At 45.3% G+C, this 22,063-nt stretch overlaps 1 protein-coding gene across 8 annotated transcripts in view; it reads left to right on the top strand.

Annotated features, from left to right (window-relative positions):
* Window positions 1-15,521, top strand: part of PLEKHB2 (pleckstrin homology domain containing B2) — a 53,051-nt gene extending 37,530 nt beyond the window's left edge. For 5 of the 8 annotated variants that reach the window (XM_058301198.2, XM_004454554.4, XM_058301206.2 and 2 more), the window contains 2 exons: window positions 6,912-7,020; window positions 12,669-15,521. In XM_058301198.2, the coding sequence (XP_058157181.1) occupies window positions 6,912-7,020; window positions 12,669-12,805 (246 nt within the window). In that variant the 3' untranslated portion in view covers window positions 12,806-15,521. The remainder of the gene's footprint in view (window positions 1-6,911; window positions 7,021-12,668) is intronic. The other 3 variants (XM_058301204.1, XM_058301207.2, XM_058301202.2) reach the window with 1 other exon arrangement.
* Window positions 15,522-22,063: the final 6,542 nt, after the last annotated feature.

Raw genomic sequence — 22,063 nt, 5'->3', positions numbered from 1 at the left:
TCCTCCTACAACATACCTTTAGGACCACACCCTCCCTCCCTCCCTCCCTGGACTTCTGCCAACACCAGTCTGTTCTCTACCTCTGTAATTTTGTCAGTTAATCAATTTTATATAGATGGAATCATCAGCATGAGACCTCTTTATATTCACTTAGCGTAATGCCCTTGAGATCTGCCCACATTGTTCTTTGTATCAGTATTCTGTTCCTTTTTGTAGTTAAGTAATATTCCAGAGTAGAATGTACCATAATTTGTTTAGCTGTTTATCTACTGAGGGAAATTCTGTTTTTTCCTGGTGTTTGGCTATTACAAATAAACCTCCTTTGTACAATAGTGCAAGTGCAGCTGCTGGATCATATGGTAAGGTTATGCTTAGTTTCTAAAAAAAACTGACAAACTATTTTCCAAAGTGACTCTTACCATTTTACTTTTCTACCAGTTATGTCTGAGAGATGTGGTTTCTCCACATCTTTACCAACATTTGATATTGACACTGGTTTTTATTTTAGCTGTTCTAACGGGTATATAGTAATATCTTATTGTGGTTTTAATTTGTGTTTTCCTAATGACTGGTGATCTTGAACATCTTTTCATGTGCTTATTTGCCATCTGTGTATCCTCTTTAGTGTGTGTGTTTATGTTGAGTTTAAGAGTCATTACATGTATGTTCTAGATAGGAATCCTTTGGATATGTAATTCTGAAAGTTTTATTGTCTTAGGTTTTACAACTAAGTTTGTGATCCTTTTTGAGTTTTTTTAAATAAGATGTGGGGTTTAGGTTGAGGTTGTTGTGTTTTTTTTTTTGCCTATGGATGTCCAGTTTGTTCCACTACCATTTGTTTCTAATCAAATATTTAGGAATAAACTTAACCAAAGAACCTGTATTCAGAAAACTAGAAAACATTGCTAAAAGAAACCGAAGAAGACTTAAATAAATGGAAGAATATTCCATGTCCATGGTTTGGAAGACTAAGTATGTTAACATGACAGTATTCTGTAATCAGTATTCAGTATTCTACCCATATTGATTTATAGATTCAACATAATCCCAATAAAAATCCCAACAGCCTTTTTTTCAGAAATTGAAAAGCCAGTAATTAAATTTATTTGGAAAGGTAAGGGGCACTGAATAGCCAAAAATGTCTTAAAAAAGGAGAACAAAGTTGGAGGACTCTCACTTCCTGACTTTAAAGCATATTACTTAGCTATAATGGTAAAAAAGCTGCATGACACTGATATAAAGAGAGAGTGACCAATGGAACCAAATCGAGAACTCAGAAATTGACTCTCACATCTACAGCCAAGTGATTTTGACACGGCTAATTAAAAAAATGGTGCTGGGAGAACTGGATAGCCATATCCAAAAGAAAGAAAGAAGACCCCTCTCTCACATGTTATACAAAAATTAACTAAAAATAGATCAAGGATCTAAATATAAAAACAACAACTATAAAACTTCTGGAAGAAAATGTAGGAAAACATCTTCAATATCTTGTGGTAGGTGGTAGTTTCTTAAACTTTACACTGAAAGCATGAGCAGCAACAAAAAAAATAGATTAATGGGACCTCCTCAGAATTAAACACTTTCATATATTGACTTTGTCAAAAGGGTAAAAAGGCAGACAACTCAATGGGAGAAAATATTTGGCAATCACATATCTGATAAGGGTTTAATATCCATGATTTATAAGGAGATATTACAGCTGAACAATTAAAAAAAAAAGACAAACTATCTGATTGAAAAATGAACAAAAGACTTGAAAAGACAATTTTCCAAAGAAGAAATATGTATGGTGAAACAACACATGAAAAAATGTTAAACATCACTAGTGATTGGTGCAATCAAAACTACAGTGAGAAGGGAAACGGACTTGACCCAGTGGTTAGGGCGTCCGTCTACCACATGGGAGGTCCGCGGTTCAAACCCCGGGCCTCCTTGACCCGTGTGGAGCTGGCCCACGCGCAGTGCTGATGCGTGTAAGGACTGCCCTGCCACGCAGGGGTGTCCCCCGCGTAGGGGAGCCCCACGCGCAAGGAGTGCGCCCCGTAAGGAGAGCCCCCAGCGCGAAAGAAAGTGCAGCCTGCCCGGGAATGGCGCCACCCACACTTCCCGTGCCGCTGACGACAACAGAAGCGGACAAAGAAACAAGACACAGCAAACAGACACAGAGAACAGACAGTGGGGGGGGGGGGATAAATAAATAAATAAATCTTTAAAAAAAAAAACAACAAAAACTACAGTGAGATATCATTTCACACCTACTAGACTGGCTACTATTAAAAAGTTGGAAAACTCTGAATGTTGGAGAGGATGTGGAGAGATAGGAATGCCTATTCACTGATGGTGGCAGTGTAGAATGGTACAGCCTCTGTGAAGGACTGTTTGGCAGTTCCTGAGGAAGTTGAATATAGACTTGGCATGTGACCCAGCAATACCACTACTGGGTATATACCCAGAAGAACCGAGAGCCGAGACACAAATAAGACATCTGCACACTGATGTTCATAGCATTGTTATTCATAATGGCAAAAAGTTGGAAGCAACCCAGGTGTCCATCATCTGAGGAATGGATAAACAAATTGTGGCATATACATACAATAGAATATTATGCAGTTAAGAAGAAATGAAGTCATGAAACATATGACAAAATGGATGAACCTGGAGAACATTATGTTGAGTGAAGTAAGCCAGACCCAAAGGACAAATACTGTATGATTGTGCTATTATGAACTAACTATATTATGTGAAATATAAATATATTATGTGTAATATGAATACAGGTAAAACTGCATGTATAAGACCATCTTTCTTTGAAGTAAAACTGTCTTTGAAGTTGAACAAATGATGGTTAACACTAACAAAATGTTAATATCAGACTGAAAACAAAATTATACTAAGTGAAGGAGACCAGGTGCAGAGTGCTATGTGTTGTATGATTCCATTTATGTAAAATGTAAATACATATCAATTTATCAAGATGAAATTAGATTAGTGGTTATTATAGCTGGGGAAGGAATGCTAAGGGGCATGGAGTCTTTCTTTTTGGAGTAATGAAATTGTTCTAAAATATTTGAGATTATGAATGTACAACATAGTGATTACATTAAAAGCCATTAATTATATACTTTGGATAGATCATATGGTATGTGAATATATATTCGTGAAACTGCTTAATAAACAAACAAAAAGGTATTGTTTCTTTTTGGAATTACTTTTGTCCCTTGTGAAAAATCAGTTGGCCATACTTGTGGGGGACTGTTTATGGATTCTCTATTCTGTTCCATTGAAATTTGTGTTTATCCTCCACCAGTAACATGTAGTCTTGATTAGCATAGGTATATAGTTAAGTCTTGAAATTGGGTGGAGTGCTATCACTCACTTTATTCTTCCTTCTCAGAATTGTTTTAGCAATTCTTGTTCTATTGCCTTTCCATAATAATTAGAATAAATTTGTCTCTATAAAGTAATCTTGCTGGGATTTTGGTAGAAATTGCTTTAAACCTGTGTACCAATTTGGGGAGACTTGACATCTTAGAAAACTCAAGAAGGAAAATCTGTTCTAGTTATAGCTATTTTTATCCTTAATGTGTTTTCTTATCTCCTGATGTTTCAAGGTTCCTTCTTTTATTGATTAGTTTCTGTTTAGTGAATTTCCTTTAGCCATTATTTTAGGGTAGGTCAGCTGGTGACAAATTCACTGTTTTCTTTCATGTCTCTATATTTTTTCTTCAGTTCTTAAAGATATTTTCAATGGTGTGGAGTTCTGGGTTGACAGTTCTTTTCTTTCCGCACTTGCTAAATGCTGTACTGTTACCGTGTGACCTGCCTGGTTTCTGATGAGAAACCTGCCGTCATTCAGGTTTTTTCCTTATAGGCAATGTGTTGTTTCTGTCTGATACTCTCTTTGTCTTAGTTTTCAGATGTTTGCCAGTGATGTGTCTTAGTATAGATTTCTTTGGGCTTATCCTGTTTGGAGTTTGCTCATTTATTTGGACACATAGGTTTATGGATTTTGCTAAATTTGATAAACTAAGCCATATTTTTTTACTGTTTTTTCAACCCCATCTGCTTTTCCTTTTCTTTCTGGATCTTCACTAACATGAATGTTAGATTTTTAAAAATAATCCCACATGTCCTAGCCTGTTCATTGTTTTTCTTTATTTTCTCTGTGCTGTTCACATTGAGTAATTCATGTACCTTGATTAGTTTCCTCTGTCATCTACATTCTGTTTTGAGTCCAGTCACTGAGCTATTTATAGTTACTCTATTTTTAGTTCTAAAATTTTCATTTGGTTATTCTTCATTTCTTCTCTTTCTCTGCTGGGATTTTCTATTTTGCGGAGACTTCATTTTTTCATGTATTTATATGTTTTCATAATTGCTTGTCAAATCGTTTTTATAAAATTCTTGCTAGATAATTTTAATATCTCTCATCTCACTGTTAGTGTCTGTTGATTTTCTTTTCTCATGCTGTTTGAGATCTTCCTGGTTCTTAGTATGACAGGATTTTTTTTTCAAAACCTGATATTTTAGGCATTTAAGACCTCTGGTCTTATTACTATTATTTTTTAGCAAATCATTTTTATTGATACATACAGTAAAGCATAAATCCAGCCAACACGTACAATAAGTGGTATTCAGTATAATCAGAGTTGTGCATTCATCACTCTAGTCTTTTTTTTTTTTTTTTTTTTAAAGATTTATTTTTATTTATTTAATTCCCCTCCCCTCCCCCGGTTGTCTGTTTTCTGTGTCTATTTGCTGCGTCTTGTTTCTTTGTCCGCTTCTGTTGTCGTCAGCGGCACGGGAAGTGTGGGCGGCGCCATTCCTGGGCAGGCTGCACTTTCTTTCGCGCTGGGCGGCTCTCCTTATGGGCGCACTCCTTGCGCGTGGGGCTCCCCTACGCGGGGGACACCCCTGTGTGGCACGGCACTCCTTGCGCGCATCAGCACTGCGCATGGGCCAGCTCCACGCGGGTCAAGGAGGCCCGGGGTTTGAACTGCGGGCCTCCCATGTGGTAGACGGACGCCCTAACCACTGGGCCAAAGTCCGTTTCCCCTAGTCATTTTTAGAGCATTTTCATTATTCTAATAATAATAATGAAAAACCAAAAAAAAACTCTAATCACCTATCAGTCTCTCTATGCTTCCACTGCCGTACATAGTTGCTATTCTGTGCCTGTCGCTCTAGTTTATTTGTATTTTTATTTTGTAAAACTCTCATATAAACAGTGTCACCCATACTCCTGTTTTACGTGAGGTTTCACTGTGTTATACAGTCCTATGTTACATTTTTTAACTTTCCTTCTAGTAACATATGTCTTTAGACTTTCCCTTTCAACCACCAATACTAGCTATATGCTAGTTACAGACACTGTGATGTGCTTTCCAGGTCTTATTTAAAATCCTGTTTTCAGCAGGCCTCTTTGTGACACCACTGTGGTGGGTGATGAAGGGCACTGCCTTGTTGCCAGGTGGGGTGGGAGTCCAGGTCCTCCCCTCTGCACCTGGTGGGCTGGGGTTCCTAGCTACTGCTGGAAGCAGGGGTGGTGGCGGGGGCAGTTCAGGCTCTACCCGCGGTCTCTGCTCCACCACGCTGTGTGGAAGGGTGGGTGCTTCCTTGCTGCTCCTCGCATAGCATCCACTGATGATGCGGTTACTGCTCTTGTGGAAGTCCTGACTCTCCACTGGGCCTTGGCTGACACTGCCCTGGCAGGCAGAGGGAGAGCATCTTGCTGGGCAGCAGTGGGGTTCTCGCCCCAGGTTGTCTCCACTGACAGTGCCCGGTGTGGCCGCATTACTGTGCCTGATGGCCACAGCCTCAGTCCTAGACCCCCTGGGACAGCACCTGGGGAGGGGTGGGAAGAGTGCCTAGTTCCTGCCGAGCGGAGGGCAAGCCAGGCTCGCGCCTCTTCTCCATGCACCGTGTGTGGGCATGGGGTTGTTTCTGCCTGGCAGGGACGGCATCCTCAGCTCCCTCGTCAGCCTTCTCTGACGCTGCTCCGGTGTTTGCCTGCAGAGGCTTGTTGCAGCTGCTGACGATGGGCTTCCAGTTCCCTACTCACCTTTGTTGGTGGGGGTGGACGTGGCACCATAGTGGTTTCTGTGGTGTTTGGCTGGAGTTGGGACAGTTTTTGTTTAAACTCTTCCTGGTCCTTCAGGGAGAGAGAGCAGGCTTTTCTTGGGCCTTTTTTGTCTGTGCTGCTGGCATTTCTAGGTTGTCCACTCCTCCAGTCTGGGATAAGTGAGGCAAAAAGAAAACCTAGGAACTCGTCATGTCATTCCATGGGGTCCCAAGGTTCTTAGTCCGTTTCTAAACCTTTTAGAGTCTTCTCATGTTTGTGTTAGATATGTAGTCCAGGTTTTTCATTGTACCTGGCAGGAAGAATAAAGGAAAGGATGTCTGCTCCATCTTTCCAGAAGCAGCAGTCCTGGCTCCTGCCTTTATGTGCACCTCTTGCCAGGCTGCAGCTCAGAGCACCTGTCGCATAGGAACAACAAATTGTAATTTTAAACATGCCTGCTCCCCTCTCTGCTTGAGCCCCTTGGGAGGCTGGACTTTGGTGAAATCTCATTTGTCACCTGATTTAACCTGTTCGTGTACAGATGAACATTTCATGGTTCATAGTGGTTAGGGTGGGAGACTGGCTAAAGGTCAGTTCAGCTGAAGTAGAGACCAGATCTCTTACAAGTCCAGTTGTACTTCTTTCTCATCTTCATTTTAAAGCCTAAAAGTGTATTCCCAATTGTAGAATTTCTTTTGAAACCTTAAAACAAATTAAATAAAAAGGTGTAATTGAACTGTCTCATGTTTTTTTTTTTTAATTGACTGTTAAATTTTATAGACTGCAACTTGGTGAGTCACTTTTAATGCTTTTAAAACTGTGTTTCTAATGGGTGTGTTTCTCTCAGCAGGCATATGGCTATGGACCGTATGGTGGCGCCTACCCGCCAGGAACTCAGGTTGTCTATGCTGCTAACGGGCAGGCGTACGCCGTGCCCTACCAGTACCCGTACGCAGGTAACTCGTGCCACCTGCCTGCCTTCTGTGTTGTTTCTCCTCATTTAATGGCTAGTCTTGTGAGGTCCTTCAGAAGTTTGATTTCTTAACCTTAGGTTAAGGGACCTAAGTGTTCTGGTGATAGACCACAAATCATATTGCTGTTATTTATTTATTTAAATAATCATTTCGTATTTTCACCCTATCTTACATAACTAGAGGAGGCTTGGTCTTTAAAACATCACCACCATTGTGTGCAGATTAGTTCCCAAGAAGAGAATTTGTGCTCACAGGGACTTGTATTATAAAGCAATTAAAATAAAAGGCCCATTTTCAGGGTAAGAGGTAACCTTTCTCTGACTTTTTCCTTCTGGTAACATCCTGTGAAAATTACCACTCCTGAGTACATGTTTTTATTTCACAAGTGAAGTAGAGGCTCGAAAGGGCCTTCTGTTTATTCATGTAAAACCCGTTGTAGGTGCAGGTGTGGGTAACTGGGACCAAGTCCTGGGTGCTGCTGGCGCAGGGGGGTGTGCAGAGTGGAGGTGTGGGAGGTGTGGGAGAACGCAGCCTCGGGAGGATCAGAGCAAGGCTGTTCGCCAGATTCCAGGGAGCATGCCCAAGTCAGGGCTGGTCTCAGTGAGCGAACCCAGTTGGCCCTGTAGAAACAGCTCGTGGGTGGACTGGACCAGATAGTTATGGAGGGTAGAATGAAGGGTCCCAGAGCACAACTGAGAGATGGGGGTTTGAGGAGGCCTTGGAGGAAGAAGAGTTGTCCAAGGCCTGTGAGCAAAACTAGCTAGGCGTCTTAACACAGCAGGGGGAGGAGAGTCTTTTACCAGAACGGTGGGGCGGTCACTGACTGCAGTGCCACAGAGAGGCAGGGCGGCGCCACTGGGCCCCTCAAGTTAGCCGTCTGTCCCAGGCCACCCTGTCAGGTGACTGTCCTTTGTTCCCCTTGGTGACTTGAGCATCCAGTGAGAGAGTGTCTTGAGTAGAAATAGGGAAAGCTCATTTTACTCATCTGTTCCTGCAGTCTGATGTGGATTCACCCAGCCAGCTTTGGGCTGACACAACTATTTTTGTTTTGAATCACATTCCTTATATATAACACATCTTTCCCCCTTGAAATTGTACGTTGCTTTTTGTATTTCTATTCTGATTTTTTAAAAAAATCTTAATTATACATCTTGTTCAGTATTCTACAGTATTTTTAGTGATTGTATATTATCATATTGGGTGACATGTAATTAGCTAAACCTTCCATTACTGGTTGTTTACACTTTTTCTTTTTTGCTTTTCCTTTTATTTATTTTTTGCTATTATAAATATTCCTTTCAGCATCTTCAATTTTTTAATTTCTGTTTAATATGTCTTAGAATACATTTCTATATAGTAATATCAAAAGTCATAGAGATGTTTTGTTTCTGTTGAGACCATTAAAAATCTTGTAAAATTTTAAAACATACTAAGTAGAGAAGGTGGTATAATGAACTTTCATGTGCCTGTCACCAGCTACAACAATTACCAGATCATGGCTAATCTTTCAATTGCCCCTTTACCTCCTCTCCCCACCTTTGGTTATTTTGAGGGAAATTCTAGATACTGTATAATTTCATCTGTCAATATTAAAACAAGTCTTTTTTTTTTTCAGTAAGTATATATATTTTTTAAAGATTCATTTTTTATTTATTTCTCTCCCCTTCCCTGCTCCCCCCCCAGTTGTCTGCTCTTTTTGTCTATTTGCTGTGTGTTCTGCGTCTGCTTGTATTCTTGTCAGCGGCACCTGGAATCTGTGTATCGTTTTGTTGTGTCATCTTGCTGCGTCAGCTCTCCGTGTGTGTGACACTATTCCTGGGCAGGCTGCACTTTCTTTCGCGCTGGGCAGCTCTACTTACGGGGCGCACTCCTTGTGCGTGGGGCTCCCCTATGTGGGGGACACCCCTGCGTGGCACAGCACTCCTTGTGCATATCAGCTTGGACCTCCCATGTAGTAGGCAGACACCCTATTCGTTGGGCCAAATCTGCTTCCCAATGTATGTTTTTTATTAGCGAAGTTAGATGAGTTTACAAAACAATCATGTGTACCATACAGGATTCCCATACATTGCCCCATCACCACCACCTTGCATTGCCTTGTAACATTTGTTACAAATAATGAAAGAACATTGTCACAATATTACTGCAAACCATAATCCATATCTTATATTTGTTGTGTTTTCCCCACAAACTATTATTAACACCATGTATTAGTATTGTGTATTTGTTACAGTTCATGAAAGAAAGTTCTCATCTTTGTGTTGGTCACCACAGTCCATCATCCGCCGCAGAGTTCACGGTTTATGTAGTCCCATGTCTTGTGCAGTCCATCCACAGTGTACATTCAGTGGCTGTCAGCTTCATCACAGAGTTGTACTTCACCTCAGTCAATTTTAGAGTGTTTCCATTACTCCAAAGGAAAAATCCTCTACCCCCTTAAACCTCCCTACTGTTGACCCTTAGAATTGATACAGTATCTTCTTTGCCATTGTTGTAAAAATATTACAATATTACTGTAAACTGTAGTCCATGAGTTACATTATACATAAGTTCATTCCCAGAACAGATTTGCCTGTTTATAATGCTATTTATTAGCAGTTACAGATAGGCCGGTTTCTTTGTAGTCTCTTAATGATTGCTTATCATCATGCTCTAAAAGTTTGATACGTTCACTACGCCTAAAGTGGGATAAAAAAGTTACTTTAGTTTCATTCCTGTGATTGCTTGGCATGGATAAACCATTTTCTGTATAAATGTTTACTAATTATATTTCCCTTGTGTTATTTTCCTTTACCCATTTTTCTTTTGGGGTCTCGATGTTGGTGCTGGATTTTTTTAAGCCCTAGCTTTACCAAATCATGAGAGCCAGCCTCTTATTCAGCGCCCAGTCCACGCATTGGGGGGACCACAGCTTTTCTTAGCGTATGAAAGAGCAGAAGTTTTGCAGAGGTGGAATTTCTGTAATTATACAGATCTGTCCTTTCCCTTGAATTTCCTCCTAAGAAAAGAGATAGCGTTCTCAGGGAAATAGCGCAGAGTGCTTGCTGCGCAGGGACTGACTGGGTGGGCATCCAGCCTTCGAGGGCACTGGCCGGCAGGTGTGCTTGCTGTGGAGGGGTGACGGCAGCCTGGCAGGTGGTCACCAGCCTTCCCAGGGCACCGTCGCCCCCTGCACGGTGGCCTCCTTCCATGGCCTCCTTTCTGTGTCTTTGTCTCTCTGCCTGTCACTCATCTGTGACATGGCTGGAAGGTGCTTTTCCCTGTGCTTAAGAGCTCATGTATGGAGCCGGTTAAAGCCCTTCTCTTTACTGTAATTGGGACCAGTCAGCCAATTTAGGAAGTGCAAAGAATGAGGTGCACACACCTTGAGCATCCTGTTTTAATTTCCACACCGAGACGGACATGCGTTCAGCTGTTGGGAGGCTCGAGGTCTCTCTTTGGGCTGGCTCCTTTGCTTGGTATCCTCTGACTGTGTTGCAGACTCCATACTCATGATGCATCATTGCAGCGCAGTTTCTAGGGCTGGTTTCTTAGAAGTGGGGTGAAAATTTAAGGACTCTGTAAAGCAGTATGAGAACAGATTCCTACATTTTGTGATCCTTCCCTACCCCCAACCCCTTTCACAGTTTTCTCAATTCCCTGGTTTGATAGCAATATGTAAACATGATCTGCCTTTATTTAGTCATGCCCAGAGTATCATAGAAACAACATCTGCCTTTTCCGCTCAGAATGCGTTCATATTTTGAGCATTTATGTAATTCTTCGTTATTTAGGTGATTAACATAAGTACAACTTGGAAACATCCCCAGCTGGCCTTGGCAGGGCAGGAGCAGGGAGAAACAGGAGCTGTGAGGGGTAGCTCCTGACCTGATCCGCAGCAGGGTGCCTCCCGTGCCTGAGGAGGAACACAGACTTCATGCGTTCAGGAAACCGTTCAGTGAGGCCAGCTCACAAGTTCTCCTGTATATGCTATGTGCCGTATTTGCTATATGGAGTTGCCTTGAAGTTTTCTAAACTTCAAGGCTGTGAAAGTGAATGCCACAATTTACCAGTTTTGAAATGGAAACATTGCGTAAAAAATCATTAGCCTCTAATGCTGCTAACTGTACCTAATCAGCCCTTAGATTCACAGTGGTCTCAACCTTCTACTTTGTGGCTGTGATCCCCCATCCCCATTATCTTCCACCTTTTTTTTTTTTTAAGATTTATTTATTTCTCTTCCCTTCTCCCACCACCCTGGTTGTCTGTTCTCTGTGTCTATTTGCTGCGTGGGGATCTGTTTCTTTTTGTTGCATCATCTTGTTTGTTTGTTTTTTTTCCTTGAGGTACTGGGGATTGAACCCAGGATCTCGTACATGGGAAACAGGCACTCACCCACTGAGCTACATCCAGTCCCCAACAAGAGTTTGTTTTGTTTTTAGGAGGTACCTGGGATCGAACCCAGGACCCTTGTACATGGGAAACCCATCCACTTGAGCTATATCTCCTCCCATCCTCCTCCTTATTTGAGGCATTAATCGTTATGAGCACAGACTCTGGAGGCAGAGGACCTGGGTTTAATTGCCCACCAAGTCCTTAACCAGCTGTATGGCCTGCCCTGTCTGTGCCCATCTGTAAAGTGGGGGCAAAAATGTGGTGAGGATGATTGGGAGGGTCGTGTGAGGCTTGTGTGAATCAGTACGTGTAAGTGGTCAGCACTTTGAAAATGTGGGACTTTATTAATCAGTTGGTTTCACTTCTCTTCTTCAGCTACAAATATATATTATTATTGGGTTAGTTTCTAGCTCGCCTAAAGTTGAACTGATGTAGGAATAGGGGATGAAGGAGGAAAGTTAACTCATGTGAGTGATTTGCAAGCTAATTAGCTGCAAGACAATCTAGCAGTGAAGTATAGAATAAACTTCATACATTTCCAACTGTTACTTACTTCAGTTATCCCTTGATGGGTATGACCATGAACCTTAATCATGCAATTTAAATATTACATTTGTTTAAAATTTGCTTTTTTAGAAGTTTTCTTCTTTAACATAAATACATCTTCTCCCCATAAAGACACATAGTGATTAAAAATGATGAGCAAGTTATATTAGCAGAATTCAGATTTACTTTGAAAATAGGTTCACATGAATTTTGAGAAGCTTTTAGATGAGTTTTTCATTTTCAGGCTGTCAGTTCCCACTGAAATTCTCGACTGCCTTCGTCTGCAGGCTCTGTGTACCTCCTACCCACCTGTCATGCTAATACGCTAAGTGTGGAGGGCTGGAGTAGAACTGAGGCTGGCGTTGGCAGCTTCATGAAGACTCTTCTCTTTGTAGCATTAGGAACTTTGGACTTTGGGGAGCTGAGGATCTTAATTTTGCACAGTCAAAGAATGGCAGTGTCTTCACCAAGCCAAGGCAGGGTGCATAGCCTGGGACAGGAGAGCTGGGGAGAGCGCACTGCTGTCACACCACCACCTTTCCAGAGGAAACAGCCCAGCAAGGCCCCAGGAAGAAGAGAGGAAAGATTATTCTTGTAAGAGAAACAGGATACCCAGGCATCTGGGTTCACAGTTAGGGAACCATCTTGTCAGTGAGTGCTGGGCTTCACAAACTGCTCCTCAGAACTCTCTTGTTTTCCTTCCCTTTTAGGACTTTATGGACAGCAGCCTGGCAACCAAGTCATCATCCGCGAGCGTTACCGAGACAACGACAGTGACCTGGCCCTGGGCATGCTGGCTGGAGCGGCCACTGGCATGGCCTTGGGGTCTCTGTTCTGGGTCTTCTAGGGGCCTCGAGAGCATCACCTGCATAGCTTCTGATACCCTCTGTGCAATAATATAATTTGCAGGGCATTTCTGTTGTGATAAATGTTTTTAATAGTTTATTAAGTTCTTTTGAAAGTAGTGACATCACAATTACAGCTAATCCATAGAGGTACCACAGAGAATTTGAAATGGACTCACTGGGGCGGCTACTCATGCCAAGAGCTTACTCATGGAATTCTTAGATTGGAATTTCTTATTTCATCTTACCTGTTTTGACAAACAACTTTTTTTAGTTATGTGTAGCACTTAAGGGATAATTCATGTCAGTGTTATGCTAGTATTTCAGTGATGTATGGGCAAGTGATTGTGGTAAGAAAAACTGCAGTTTCTTTTGGTTTAACCTCAAACTTTCAAATCCCAGACCAGAACTGGCTGCGTATTCCTTCAGGAGCTGCAGGCTGATAAACTACCTGTGAAGCTGCCCACGGTGTCCGGTGCTGTCGAGGCAGTGGTGTGATGTGTGTGACCTTCCTGCTGGAGCTCTCAGGCCCCGGCAAGGCCAAGTGCTTCTGGGTGGCTGGAGTTAGCGTTGGAGTCCCGGCACTGGGGGTTAACCACTCTGCACTCCCCATCCCCCCTTTAACCAGATGCTTCAGAAGTCTGACTAACCCCAGGCCTCTTATTTTCATCGTTTCATTCTTAAGTGTTTTTGCTTGTTTTTGGTTGTGTTCTTTGGAAGACATCTCAGATTGAGAATTAATTTGAGCCTCAAAGTTTTAGGGCTTTATCCTTTAAAACTTGAAGGCAAAAGAAAAACAAGTGTATGGAGGTAGCTTTGACTTCATCCAGAGATAGTATATGCTTCCATGGCTTCTCTTGGGTGTTTTTATTGCTGCTTAAGCCTATGTAAAGCTTATTTTTCTACTTGCTGAGCAAAAGTGATCTTAAAAGAGTGACAGGGAGAATGGGAGGAGTGTCATGTTGCTCTTTTAGTACCTTCCTTTCTGTGAGTGGCGCTGTACAGAGGGCGGTGCTGGCCGAGTGTGGGTGCTGTCCGAGCGTGAGCGCTGTGGGGGCTCGCGCTTAGCTCCGTGGCGGTGTGGTGGATGGGCTCCGAGGACCATGGGGGGACAGGGAAGAACCTGGTGGTTCACACCCGAGCCTCAGATGCCTTGCCAGCATTGTCTTTATAGCTGACCCAAATGTGGTAGAGAAGTTTACTACATTTCGTTTTGAGCCCCAATCATGTGTGAAGTTTGGGAGAGCCCACGGTCTCTCCTTCTGTTATTTATTAATCTTTGTGGATGTCTAAAATCCCGAGTAGTCCCGTTTCTTGTGCTGCTTGTTTTTAAGATGTAGTCTACAAAGGCAGTTAAGCACAGTGAAGGTCCCCACCCCACCCTCTACAGGGCCCTGTTTTCCATAAAATACACTCCAGGGAGCACAAGCTTTGTGTTTGCTTTGCTGGTGGGCCAGTTCCATATTAGGCAGTTTTTGTTTTGCTGGTCAGCCAGCTCCATGTCCGAGGCAGACTTCAGATAGAACTCCATGTGAATCCACACAGCCAGAGAACTTAGTGGGGACCACAGCTCTGGCTTCCTAGCCAGTTCTTAAAAACTTGCTGACACTGGAGGTCTCGTTCCAGCCGAAAGGAAGTAGACTTCACTGCCAACTGAATATTTTACACTGTGGGAAATCGCCAGACATGGTACAAGAGGACTCAGGACAGGGTTTTACACCCTGTGTAATGAGAACGGCTTTGTCCAGACTAATCACAGTTAAAGTCCTGAGCTTTACCTGCAATATTGGAAGCAGCGGTTAATGTTGTGAACTTGGAGTTACTTACTGGGTGGGAATTACTGTGAACCTCAAACATTGGGTGACATCACTGAACTGCTCCCTTGAAGCCAGAACGCTCCCCGTGACCCCTCTGAGAGCTGTGGGCTGAAGTACATGTGTGTGCCTGTCCTAGTCCCTGTCCCAGTGGAGCCAGCCCCCTTAGGCAGCCACACCTGAGCGTGGGAACTCACTGTCACTGGTGTATACTGGGTGTAATGAACAGGTTCAGATATTTCCTTTTCCTGGCTCCAGCTTCTGTAGACACCAGTCTTCTGATAAGCTTAGTTCCTCAGTGACTTCCTTAGTCTACAGTGCTTCACTTAGGCAGTCCCGAGTCAAGAAGTGAGTGAGTTGGAAGGAACTTCTTGCTTGGATTTGAGTAAGCAAATATACACTTTTAAATAATGATCTGTGCCTGGGAGAAGTTGGCCATTGATAATTTACACAAGCTGATCTGAATTTTTTAATTTTTAAAATTTTTTAGCTATTCTAATTCTTTCAATTAATATCAGGGTCTTAGAGAGTAAGGAAAAGGGGAAGACCTGTGGCTGTCTCTCTGATCATCACTTATTCGGCTAAAACTTTCTAGGCTGCCTGGGCTAAGACAGCCATCTGGATCATAAGGAGAAATTCCAGCTGTAGAGACAAAGATGACCCATATTTATTTTCTACATTAATTTTGATTCCGTGTGATCATTCTCTTTCCTTTCCTTTTTCATGAAAACACAGACATGGAATGCAGTTCCATTTTATTTTTTCCCCAGAATTGATAATTTCTTGTGATTGCTTCTCTGTGCCTAACATTGTTATGTTCACAGAACCTGTTTTTCCCTGTATATGCAAATTGTACATTTATAAATGAAAATGTTAATACATTAAATGATTGTTAACCTTAAAACATGTTCTTTGTGGTTTATTCAATTGTCTTCATATTTTTGTAGTGACACACCATCAGCTTTTTCTACTGTCTGATGGGCAACAAGAATTTATAGAGGGCCTAATAAATGCTACAGGACGTATTTTCACATTAGAAAAAAAAAAATAACTCATTTCTTCCAGTAACTCTGTAAGGTAGTTACCATCCTCCTTTAGTTGCACTTGATAAAACGGAAGTTCAGAAGTTATGTGTTTTACTTAAGCACCCACAGGTAATAAGTAAATCTTGGGTTTACATCTGATGATATAACACATGCATATAAGAATATGCTTTCCACAAGAACATATGGATGGTGTGTGGTAGTCATACTTTTAAGATTGCTGTTAGAAAACTGGCAGTATTTTCCTCAACCAGATTAACTTGGCAATTTGGGTCCCATAACTTCTCCAATATTTTTGGATACATCAGTTTATGGTTTTTATTTTTGAAAATTACTTAAAATTTTCTTTATTTCCTTAATGATCGCAGTTTCCAGGTTAGCTCTTCTGTTTATCTTATATGTTGCATACTTTGCTTCAGTGTCTGGCGATGTGTGGTTGCCTTTCAAGTGAAAGAAGTTCTGATGGTTCTCTTGGTTTCATTTCTTTAGAGAAGAATTCTCTAATATATTTTGCCTGGAGACAAGTATTTTTGTATGTAGGGAAAGGGGTAAGTTACAAACATACTTTCTAGGAGTTCCTTTTTTTAGCCTGATTTATTATCATCTGTTATGCTTAACTTCCCTGCTGGTTTTGGCTTATAGTAAAAATTTAAAAAATTATATCAGTGTTACACAAGTTACTCAACATAAGATAATAACTACAATAACAATCTACTTTAGTCAGCAGTTACTAAGTGCTAACCTTATTTTTGTTCATTCCTCTGATCTTGAGGGATTTGGGACAATGTCTGCTCTGCTTCATGCTGAGAAGGGACATAGACATTATGGGGCAGAGGAGTGGAATGGCTTTGCTTGCAGTTGAAGATGTTCCTGGCTTTGGGAATGGGGCTAGTTTGTCATAATGGTTTTCTTAGATGTCCAGGGCAAGCTCAAGGAACTAGAGTAGGAGTTGGCTTCATATCTGCTGGGTTTCAGGGCTCAACAGGCATAGTAACAATCCAAAGGCTCTGAGAAATACACTTAACAAGTAAATTGAAAATTATAGGTTCAAATAAAAAGTGGAATTATTATTAGGGGACTTATAAATGAGTATAACTATGTTATATTGGGGAAATAGCTTTTCATATATTTCCAGATAAAACCTGCTGAGGGGTTAATTTCATGAGGCTGTGTGGCTTGCCTATGGTGTCTGGATGTCCCTGTGGCCCTCTGGAGCATTTTTGTTTGAGACTTTGTTTACTATAGCAGTTTGTGAAGTCTGAGACCTGCATAAGCATAACCTCTAGAATGACCCTGTGACTCACTTTGAAATCTCTTAGCCATAAAAACTCTTATTTAATATGTCCCCTTTTTGAACAAGGTCTTTCTCCAAATGCATTGCTGATTCATACTTGGTAATAATCCCTTGGTGCCAGGAAGGCTTATCCTTGGCAGTCATGTCCCACATACCAGGGGGAAGGTAATGAGTTTATTTGCTGAGTTTTGCTTAGAGGCCATATTTAGGTAAACGAGGTTTCCAGGAGTGGATCTTAGTAAATTAAAAAAATTTTTTGAATATGTTCTATACATAGCCCAAAACAGGATATATAAAAAATAAAAAGTTTTCCATGAGCCTAGTTCCTACTCCCCTTTGCTTAACCACCGATATTACCTTAATTATCCTTCAAGAGTTTCTTTACTCATATATAAACTAATACAAAGATACCTTCTTCCTTTTTTACACAAAAGGTAGTATACTAGACAGTTTGGTCTCAAGACCTTTTTATGCTAAATATTTTTGGCCCCCAAAGAGCTTTATAACTGTGAATTAAATCTATTGATATTTTTCATATTAGAAAGTAAAATGGAGAAATTTAAGAGCTATTCTTTAAAAAATTGATAGTGATGTTTAAAAATAGAATTTATAAAAAAATGTTTTCAAAAGCATAACCAGTGAGGAATAGCATTGTTTTCACATTGTAAAACATTTGTTTTAATAGAAGATAGCTGGATTCTCATCTCTATTTCAGTGTTCAGACTTCATTTTTTTGTTGAAGTATATGAAGGCTATATGGCCCCGCACTGGTACGTATTTGGAAAGGGAGGATCTAGTGGATCCCCTGAAAGAATCTTGTGGGCCCTCATGGGTTTTTGGGTCATACCTTCAATACTACTGATATATGCTGTCTGTACCTTTTTTCACTTAACATATCAGATGTTACTGTATCAACATATAAAAACTTCCTTATTTTTTATAGCAGCAGATTATTTCAATTTTCTGTCCCATAATTTGGCTAGTACCCTATGACTTGCTATTGGCAACACATATATATAATGAAAAATATTGTACAAAATTTACTCATCCCAGTGGGGGGTCTTCTGGAGATGTGTTTTCTTTGGTTGTGTGGCGCTAGTAGAGTAACTAACTGCTTTTAACCTTCCCTGTAAGAGAGTTTTAAGTTCTTACTTACTGCTATATGATACACAGCATCTACTTGCCACCAGGAAGAATAAATGACCCTGTTTGCTGACTGGCTATGTGGCTACCTGGCATGCTCTGGCCCATGGGATGTAAATGGATATGACCTGTCCCACATCTGAGCAGGTACTTGAAGCATAGAGGGTTTCTGCCAGTCTCCTTATCCTTCCTGCCCTCCGCCCTGAGACCAGTGTGTCCCAGATTGGAGCTCCTTCAGCTGGTGTCTCAGATGAGAAGACCCGTGGGTCAGAGCCTCAGCAACCAAACCACAGTTGCTAAGTAAAGAAGTAAGTCCTGGTGGAGGACACTGAGCTTTGGAGACCATTGCGTGCTTCTCCTAGGTTCCAGGACATTGTGCGAGGTGATGGAGCACAGCAAGGACCATGGCAGCACTTGTATGGAGAGGCTGCGTGGCAGTCAAGGGCTTCTGATAAGAAGGATGTAGGTCCAGTTTCTATACTGCCACTTGCCAGGGCCCTGGGGCAGGGGTCTGTCCTTTCTGAGCTGGGTGGATAGCTAAGTGCAGCAGGTGATACAAGCCCACAGGGCTATTCTAAGTTAGATGAGTGTACATGAAGGCCGAGCAAATGCTGGGACGTGGTGGGGGGTGGGACTTCAGCAAATGTGGAAGCTACCTTTGTTCCTCCTTTTAAACCCTTCCAGAGTCTTTCAGGTGCGAGGACATGCTTCATACTCCTGTTTCATGGCCACAGAAGGCCCCACTCTTAATGAGCAAGAAACGAACCCTGAGCTGTGGCGATGGGGAGGTCTGCCGTCTTCCCGTGGAGATGGGGAGGGCTTCCCTCGGATGGAACTTCTTCCCTGCCTACTGGTGAGGCTCGTCCTTTGCCCCTTCCCCTTCCCGCGAATTTGAACATTGACATTTGGCTTCGCTTTGCTTTGGCCTTCACTTAGGCCCCCACGCTCTCTCCACCCGGGGTTTTCTCCCTGCAGCACCTAACCCTGGGCCAGCAGGCGCAGCTGGGGAGGCCTCGCGGCTTCACGGGCCTCTGGGGCCTGACGCCTCCGTGCTGTGTGGCGGGGGAGTCACCAGCTTCGCTGCTTTTCCCTGCTCATCGTCACAACTGGCATGATAGTGATGCCTTGTGAGATGGCTCTGTGGTTCCATCTTTTATCTTCTATATAATAAACTATTTTTAAGGAAGTTCTAGATTACAGAAAAGTTGCATTGCAAATACAGCAGATTCCCATATCCCCCATCCCCACCCCTTTTCACTTTTTCCACTCTCATTAGTGGGGTGTATTTGTTACAATTGCTGAACACACTGAAACATTGCCACTAATCAAGGTCTATAGTTTACATTATGGTTTATACTTCGCACTGTACAATTTTATAGGTTTTGATACAATGTATTATGGCCTGTATCTATGATTGCAATAACAATTGTCATGCAGAACAATTCCAGTGCCCCAAGAATGCCCATAGACCACATGCCCACATGCCCATAGACCAAAGTAGACGTATTATTGTAGTAATAGAAGAACTTAGAGCATTGATATAAAGATCATGGCCACCAGAGGTTCTGAGGGAAGGAGGAGGAGAGAACAGGTGATTTTACCTTGATGCAGGTGTAAAGTGCGTGGAACAGTGGCCATGCTTTAGTGAGTGCTGGGATGTGTTAGCTGTGTGCCCTCTGTGGCTCTCACTCCCTGGGACTGAGGAGTCATGACCCAAAGCGGGGCCTCAGGGAGCAGAGGATGTGGGCTGGGCCCAGGCCCTCGCTCCCGCCTTCCCTGGTCCTTGGGGGAGCCCAGCTTGGCCAGCGCCCTTACCAGGAGGGTCCAGCTCCAGTGCGTGGTGCTCATCAGCAGTGCATTCTCCTGGGACTCTGGACCCAGAAGTCCTGGGCTGTCCGGGTAGGGCCAGAATCTGTGTTTTCAAAGGTGGTGGTGAGGCCTCCCCTGCCGCCGGCCCTGTGCGCTCTGTCCTGGCCTCCTCGTCTGGAGCCTCTGCCGCCCCTCAGCACTGCCTGGAGCTCTGCCCGTGCCCGCCCCTTGCGGCTCCTTTGAGAGCCAGGCCAGGGGCTCCCGCTCCAGGCTCATCTGCGCGGAGGGCAGCAGCCCTGTGCTGGGGACAGCGCCCGGCTCCGCCAGCGCTCCCCTCCTTCCCTGGGGCGGACAAGTGGGAAATGAAGTCCGAGGCCTCCCGGGTCCTGGAGGGCGCGTAGCTCAGCTGTGGGGACGGCGGGCCTCACGTGGCTCATCGCCCACGGCAGTGAGTTGGTGCTGCTCCCCAGCCCCGACCAGCCCCGACCCTCGGTTCCTGTCCGAGGTCGGGTAGTGGCTCAGGACCCTGGAGACGGGGCCCCGGGCCCTTAGGGGACGAGCGGGGTCAGGGGCCCCTGGGATGAGGTCGCCTGCTTCCTGCGCCCTCCTCCCCTTTGCTTCCCCTCCCTCTCCCTCCTCCCCCCTCCTGCCCTCCTCCTCCTCCCGCTCCCCCTCCCTGCTCCTCCCGGCGCCCCTCGAGATGCCCCTGTGGGCGCGGCGGTTCCGGGTGCCGCCGCTGGGTGTCAGAGCAGCCTCAGGAACGCCTCCCGGCGGGACCGGGGCGGCGGGGCGGGCCTCGGGCGGGGGCAGGGCCCGGCGGGGGGGGCGGCCCGGGTCCCCGCCTGGCGCCGGCGTGGAGCAGCGGGCCCTGCTGCGGCGCTCGGCCGCCTCCCCTCGGCCCCGGGCGGCTGGTAGGGGCCGGGGCGGGCGGGGCCCGGGCTCCACCCACGACCCGCCGCTACCCCCCTGCCGCCACGCGCAGCCCGGCTGGCACGCGGCCTGTGGACGGCGAGCCCCCTCCCCGCCGGGCCTGCCCGCAGTCACGCCCGCCTTCCGAGCCCCGCGGGGCGTCGGGGGTCCATCGGGCGCCCCCGCGTGCCAGCCCCGCCCAGGGCCAGCCCTGCTCCCCGGCCCCCCACCGACCCCCGACAGCAGGCACCTCTGCCTGGGCCTGCTCTCAGGTGAGGGGCCCTGCAGCCCTGCCCTCCCGGAGGCCTTGGGACGCGCCCCGGACCCTAAGCTCCCGGTACCGGGCGGCCGGGCGGGGGCAGAGGCTTCCACCCGCCCGCCCACGCCACTCGCCCACTCGTGTCCACACTCGCCCGCCCACCACTCACCCCACACCCACCCACCGACGGCTCCCGCGCGTCCCTGAGCCGCAGCCAGCGCCAGCTTCACCTGGAGCCTGGCAGAGCCGGGTAAGGCAGCGCGGCCGCAGGCACCCGCGGGAGACGCGCTCGGGGGGTGGCGGCGGCGGTTGGAGTCCAGAGCCACTGTCCTCCCACCACGGGGTGGCCTGGGGCCCCTGCCGGGCGCACGCCGGGTCCGCGGGGGCCCTCGTGCGCGCACCAGGGCTGCTGCTGTGGACCAGGCCGCTGCGGAGGGGGAAGCCCGGCTGTGCGCGCACGAGGGCGGCGGCGCTGTCCAGAGTGCGGCGGTGTCGCGTGGGCGCCTTAGGGCCTTCGCTCGCCCGCTCATCCCTGCCCCAGCGTCCTCTGAGCGCCCGCTGCACGCCGTCTGGGCTGCCATGCCCCAGGGCAGCTTCGCGTGACTCGGAGACACACAGTCTCGGCCAGGGCCGGGGGCTGGGATTTCGCGCCCTGGGCTCCGGCTGGGGCCTTTGCTTGGGTGCACACCCACAGCCAGTGCGGGCGCCCTGGGCCTGGAGGTTGGGCCACCGCAAGGCCACCCGTGCCCTGGCTCCTAGCACTGCCCGATGGCTGCATGCTAGGGGTGCTGTGAGGAGAGGGCCAAAGGCAGCGGTTTTCCCCGGGCTGTGGCACTGCCGGGAGGGCTGTGTTGACACCCCAAGTAATCAACACTGGAGGCCGCAAGGAGCCGAAGCAGATACATCCGTTTTGGGGGAGGGTTCATAGAAAGCCAAGTCCGCATGCACAGGGAAGGGCGGGTCTGCTTTAGGCCCCAGAGGTGGGTGCA

The sequence above is a fragment of the Dasypus novemcinctus genome, chromosome 7 (genome assembly GCF_030445035.2).
Source record: "Dasypus novemcinctus isolate mDasNov1 chromosome 7, mDasNov1.1.hap2, whole genome shotgun sequence".
In the NCBI taxonomy this organism is placed as follows: domain Eukaryota; kingdom Metazoa; phylum Chordata; class Mammalia; order Cingulata; family Dasypodidae; genus Dasypus; species Dasypus novemcinctus.
Note: the sequence above shows the minus strand (reverse complement) of the source record. Positions and strands in the feature narration are given on the sequence as shown.